Consider the following 6948-nt stretch of genomic DNA (forward strand, 5'->3'; position numbering starts at 1 on the left):
AGACAACTGAAGTTTTGATCTTGGACAAATCTGACCAATAGCAGCGGTGGTTTTCCTTATGACATTCTCACTGTGAAAGTCTGGAATTCCAAGGCTGGGGATAGGTTTCCCCTTCTCCATATCTAGGACCCTAGCCCATCAAGAACAGAAAGGAATGAGGACATTCATGGTCATATCACCCTGTAGAGAATCATGACCAACTAAACCAAGATGGGCATTAGGATTCTGATCTGTGATGTTCACAGAGCAGGGTCAGGGGAGGATAAGAAGACAGAGACACAGAGAGTTCTGTAATAACTCTATTTCAAACCAGTACAATCTCCTGAATAACCTGGAGCTTTCTATTTCTGTGTGTAACAACCATAGAATCCCCAATAAATCACGTTTTCATAAAAGGGCAGCATCATTTTCCTGAAGCAGTGCTTGAAGAGAAAAACACAGAAAAGAAGAGGAAAAAATAGAGAAAATATATTTTTTAACCAAACATTTGAGACTCACAATAAATAATTCTATGAACCTAAAACTTTAAAATAAAACTTTAACCTAAAACTTTAAAATAAAGATTGAATGTATCTAAAATATACAGGTGTATCTGATTAAACAAGCAATAAACCATGAAAATAAGATTTTACAGCATAGGGGGAAAGTGTGAGGCAAGATACATAGCCATCAAAGAAAAGGAAAACAGCTGTGACCCACAAATGAGAAAATCTGCCCTGTTAGTAGAAATAAGCCAATCCCCCACCAGAGTAAAGGTCACACAGGTAAGATTAGGATCTAAATTCCTGTGATGCTTTAGAATAGATATTGATTATGTATAGTTCCTTGAATATGTATTTAATTTAAAATGTAATTTAAATCTCACAGATCTTATAAATCAATGGAGGAAATATACATGAACAAAAGGTACTATTCATAATGGGAAAAAAAGAAATAAGGAAAGAAAATGAGTGTCTTACGATTTTTATTGCTGTGAAGAGACACCATGACTACAGCAACTCTTATAAAGAAAAACATTTAATTTATTGCCAGCTTACAGATCAGAGAGGTTCAATTCACTATCATCATGGCAGGGAACATGGTGGTGTGCAGGAGGATATGGTACTGGAAACATCTTAATCAGAAGGCAACATCAAGTGGTCTGTCTGTCAGTTCCACATCTACTCCAACAAGGTCACACCTCCTAACAGTGCCACTCCCTATGAGATTATGGGGGCTAATTATATTCAAATTACTAAATGATTAAGGAAGAAATGAGAGGAAAGAAGAGAAGGAAGAAAGGAGGTGGAGTAGGAAGAGAGAGCTGGAAAAGAAGAAGGTTTTTTTTTTTTTTTCCGGAAGCTGGAAAAGATGAGAGAGAATGAAATGGGGAAGAAGGGAGGATGGATTGAGAGAACGAGGAGGGAAGAAAAACAAACTTTGAGTGTGTGCACTGCGACATGAAGAAAACGTATGCACATTGCTGAAAATGAAATTGGAGCAATGAGTAGAGTGTAAATTCTATTTTGAGAAAGAAGGAATAACTTTTAAAGTTCAATGCTTTTTTAAAACCTATACATATATCAACAGTTTGTTCTCAAAGTTGATACATTGAATATAATACACACACTCAAGATAATATAAAAAGTTATGTGCAAGAACAGTGAAGATTCCAATCTGAAAAAAAATCTGGAGACAAGCTATGCCAGATGTCAGCTTGGCTATAGTAATTAAATATCACATGCAAGGAACAGACAGGAAAAAAATTGAACAAAATAACATCAAGAAATAACCCCCACATTATATAATATTAAAGGGTGAGCCACAAACTTTAACAGTGATGAAAATATGGAATATTCTTTAAATGTAGTGACATCTGGTAAATCAATATACATAATTTTTTCACTCTTACATTAAACAAACTCCAGATGGTCAAAGAAGAGTCAATGCTATCCTGAAACCATAATTACAAAATAATTTGACAAACTAACATAGAAAAATGTTCTTGATAATCACAGGGTAGAGCTCTCACAGTGAAAGTCACAAACTAAGCCATAGAAAAGATTCCCAACTCTGTAAACTTAAAATGCTTTCCAATGGGAAAAAAATCACTACAAGTTAAAATCCAAATTAGAAAACAATCTTGTTTAAAAAATGCAAAGAACATAAAAAGTTGACACTTAAGCATAAAAATTTTACAACTTCATAAAAAAGCAATGCAAGACTATTTTCTTTCCAGTGTCTTGGAAGATCCCCTTCTCTTTTGTGTGCTCTTACAAACTACCTAACCTCTGTGGATGCTATGAATGAACCACTCTTATCTAAAGCATAAGAGCTAACATCTACATATAGAAGTGATGTGGGAGGGTCTTCTGTTTTGAGTTGATTTCATTGGTTAATAAAGAAACTGCCATGGCCCTTTGATAGGACAGAAAATTAGGTAGGCGGAGTAAACAGAACAGAATGCTAGGAGGAAGTGAGGCAATCGCCATGCCTCTCCTCTCTGGTCAGACGCAATGGAGCCAGCCACCAGGTCTGACATACTGAATCCTTCCAGGCAAGCCACCACTTCGTGGTGCTACACAGATTAATAGAAATGGGTTAGTCAAGATGTGAGAGTTAGCCAAGAAGAGGCTAGATATAATGGGCCAGGCAGTGTTCAAAAGAATACAGTTTCCGTGTTGTTATTTTGGGGCATAAGCTAGGCAGGTGGCTGGGAACCGGGTGGCAGGAACGCAGCCTGCAGCTCCTTCTACATAGGAGAAAACATAACAATGTTTGTCTTTCTGGGTATGAGTTCCCTCTCTCAAAATGACTGAGTGCTTCTAGCTCCATCCATTTACCTGAAAATTACACAATTTTATCTTTCTTAGCAACTGAATGATATTCCATTGTATAAATCTACTAAATTTTCACTATCCATTCATCGGTTGATGGGCATCTAGGAATCTGGAGTCCCAGTTGTTTTACTATGATGTGTTATGTTGCTCTGATCCTCTTCGAAGGAAATGGAAATGATTTCTCATCATAGTGATGCTCTGAATTTTTATCTTTCCGAAGAAGAACTTCTTGGTAATGCTCCTGGAAATGCAGAAAGAATTCTTATTGCTGTTGCTGTTACTTGTGGTTATGGGGATTGTGATAGTTATGCACTCGTCCACTAGGATACATTCCCAACTCTATTTTTTATTTGACAGCTTTCTGCATTCCTCCTTGCTCTCTGTTGCCCCATCTAATCTCTTGACTCCTCACAGAGAGTCTTTTCCCCAGTGAGCCCTCCTCCTACTTCTCAGGCCTTTTATGTGCGAGGTAGTTTAAATAGGGGTGTCTGCATGAGCATGGGTAGGAAGTTACTTGTAGGAATATGGTGACTTATAAGTGGTTACACCAATGAAGAGTGGAGTCCTGGGAGGGGAATTCTGAGTGCTTGGAAGAAAACTCCAAGAAACCAAAACAAGAGTTTTATGACCACAGTTTTTTCAAAAACAGAATTGTTAGTTTTTGCTTTTGTGCCCCTCTAAGGTGTAGTGGATAGGAGTGAGTTTACTACAGATTATTAATTACAATTGGCTAATGCCATTTGTTTATATGCCTCTATGGAAAAACATGTTTTTACCACTTGAGGCTTGCCCACCATGTGCAGCTTGCCTGACACTTGAGGTTTGACCTTGTAATTGTACCCTTTACTCACATGACTCTTCTTAACTTGTCTCCTGTGACTCCTTACTCATGTGCCTCTTTTTAACTTGTCTCATGTGAACACTTTAGTCATGTGACTCTTCTTGTTTGATGCTTTGAACAAAGTAAACTATTCCATGAGATGTTAGTCCTTGGCTCTCTTCTCTGTGGTCCTACCGCCAACTAGAGCAGTAAACAACAGGTGATATGTGAACAGAATGAGTCAATAGCCAGGTTGTCTTTCAAGGAATTTTCGCTCTGCATGTAAAAATGGCAATGCATGAGCTTTCTACAGAAAGGAGTGTGGGTGCATCTCACAAAGCTATGTTGAATGAGGATAGCAGAGCCCTAAAATCCATTCTGAAATGTGGAAAAGGAAACTGTCAAGGGCTTGTGAAGGTCTTCTGTGAATGTATATGTAGCTAAGGTAAGTTCACTTTGTGGTTGTTTTTCAGACAGGTTTTAATTTTTCATTAAATAATAATTGTTTGAAATCCCTAAGAGATATTTTAAGGAGAATCTATTATCTAGCCAGATAACAATGGAAATGTATCCAATAGTTTATTTGGGCCTAACTTTGCTTATCCCTTACACATAGGGTACTTGGGAAAATCCGGAGCACATCTACTCCTCAGGGATGAAGTTGATGTCATGATTGAGGGTAAGACTGAAGTCTTTGTGTATAGATCCAAATAAGTTCACTCTTTTGTTTCTAGTTGAATGAGATTTCTATATAGAGTTTACAGGATGGAAATCAGGTGGTAGTGGATTTATGATGGAGAAAATCAGGAAAGGGACTAGGTTAAGGGACATTTGTTTTTGTTTCTCTCCCTATTCTTTCTTCCTGTCCCTGTTTCATTCTCCAAGTTTATCCCATTTATTGTCTAGGATCTAAATCATCATGCCAGAGCCTTAAGAAGCTATTGGAAGTTCAGGAGTCATTCACTCATGTTGTCAGGGTTTCTTTCCTGCCGAGTTCCCACAATCGTTAAGTCCCAAAGAAATCACAGAGATGTCTACATTAGTTGTAAACTGGCCCACTAGCTCAGGCTTCTTATTAACTCTTATAACTTATATTAGCCCATTATTCTTATCTGTGTTAGCCACATGGCTCAATACCTTTTTCAGTGAGGCAGTCACATCTTGCTTCTTCTCTGGTCAGGAGAGGACTACAGAGGAATGGCTTCCTTCTTCCCAGAATTCTCCTGTTCTCATTGACCCACCTCTACTTCCTGTCTGGTTGTCCCGCCTATACTTCCTGCCTGGCTACTGGCCAATCAGCATTTATTTAAAATATAATTGGCAGAATACAGACCATGGTCCCACACCATACTCACATATCCTGCAAATCTTTTTTTCTACCAAGTCCTCTGTGACAGCACCATGTAGTTGTTGGGCTACCCTAGTCAATAAAGCTGGCTCTTTCCTTGTGGATTTTACATTTTAGGGAATATTAGCATACATTACATTCAGAGGGGGAGGAGTTAAAGAAGGCTACTGTTATTTCTTCCAAGGAGATGGGTGATAGGTATCACTCTGTTTTTTTGTCTCTCTGTTGCCTTATTAGAAAATAGCTTGGAGGCAGGGCTGGAGAGATGGCTCAGCAGTTGGAAGCACTTGTTCTTGCAGAGGGCCAAAGTTCAACTGCCAGCACCTGCATGGTGACCCACAACGATCTACAACACCTTTCCAGGGATCCAACACCCTATTCTAACTTCTGCAGGCACCAAGTACACATGCTGAACATACATATGCTCAGGAAAACAATTCATAGGCATAAAATACAATAAATAAATCTAAAAACAGCTTAAAGAAAATAGCTAGGATATCTGTCTGCTCCTCTTTCCCTCCCTCCCTTCTTCCCTCCCTCCCTTCCTTCCTCCTGCCTTTATTAAGTCTACTATTGTGCAGAGAAATTTCAGGTTCATAACAGCATTGTTGGAGTTTCAAGGATTTCCCACGTGCTTCCACACTGTAGTCAAGCAGTATCCTTACACATTATCATCTCCCTCCTGGGTGGGCCAGGTGCTATAAAGAGTTGTGCCCACCTGGTTCATCATTAGCTCTCCTTCATCCAATCAGTCACTTTCATTCATTCAACACTTCTGACGACCTACTAAACGCTAAGCACTATACTTCTTTCTTAACCCCTCTCAAGATTGTTCTCTTTTCTCCTTTCCCTTCTCTTTCTCTCCATTTCTTTTCTAAAATATACTTCTTCATTCTATTTCTTTTACCCAAAATAATAATAATAATAATAATAATAATAATAATAAGGCTCACCCTATAGTTCCAGCATTTGGACGATGGAGGCAGAACTGCCACAAGTACAAGGCTGTTTGTCATAAGTGCATTTTTATGACAATGAATATACATTGACTCATTATATTAAAACATATGTGCTATTTTATTTTATGATAACCTTAATTTTAATCAGTTTTCTATTGGTAAGCAGTGTGTTACGTGACTATCACCAACACGAGTCTCTCATTATGATATCAAGCAGAATGCTTAGCACATATGTATGCCATAAATTTGGCAACCATTTATATTTTTCTTTAATAGATCTTATTAGTCAAGTAGAGAGAGGAAGAATTGCATGGGGAAAATATGGGGGAGAGCATCTTGGTAAAAGGTGGTTGCTTAAACTTAATGCTTCTTGGAGTTAGAGACCTTGAACTAAGGACCCCACTGCTGTTACAGTTATTGAACGCGTGGCTCGGGATGAAGATCCTCTGAACAAGAGGTTGGCAGAAATAACCCATAGGCTTTTTAAAGAAATGGCCTATCAAATTGCCTCTTCCACCATCAAACAAACCTTTCGAAGATGGGTTAAGATGTTTCATACCAAAAAATTGAAGCCCATTTATGACTTGGCCAATATTATTAAGGAAATTATGGAAGACTTTGAAGTAAGTGCCGAAGATAGCCCGGTGGATCTTGCTAACGAGAAATCCGGACAGACCTTTGAAAATCACCACTTGTCCTTAACCTCAGACCATGTTTAAATCCTTTTCTGAGGAATACTAAAAGTTGTCACCAGCCCTTCTAGTTATTAAAATATATGAATCTGAGAAGTCTGCCACCTGTCTGACAATGAGAAAACCATTTCTATGCAGCACTGGAAATCTAGATGCATTCTTACGCTCTCTTGACCCAGCTGGGCAGACACTGTTTCCATCCTGTCTTAACATCCTGGTTGAAAATTTCTCCCATTTCCTTTATCAGGTTGTACCAAAATCATTGCCTTCTTTTTTCTCACTGAACAGACTTGTTTTTAAAGCATGCACC

At 38.4% G+C, this 6948-nt stretch overlaps 1 protein-coding gene across 1 annotated transcript in view; it reads left to right on the plus strand.

Annotated features, from left to right (window-relative positions):
- Mroh9 (maestro heat like repeat family member 9) overlaps positions 1 to 6665 on the plus strand; it is a 57453-nt gene extending 50788 nt beyond the window's left edge. The window contains exons 20-21 of the mRNA XM_041662447.1: positions 4256 to 4318; positions 6361 to 6665. Coding sequence (XP_041518381.1) covers positions 4256 to 4318; positions 6361 to 6665 — 368 coding nt within the window. The remainder of the gene's footprint in view (positions 1 to 4255; positions 4319 to 6360) is intronic.
- The last annotated feature ends 283 nt before the right edge of the window (positions 6666 to 6948 follow it).

Source organism: Microtus oregoni, unplaced genomic scaffold (assembly GCF_018167655.1).
Source record: "Microtus oregoni isolate MIOR12 unplaced genomic scaffold, Mior012 000013F_ref0000133, whole genome shotgun sequence".
In the NCBI taxonomy this organism is placed as follows: Eukaryota; Metazoa; Chordata; class Mammalia; order Rodentia; family Cricetidae; genus Microtus; species Microtus oregoni.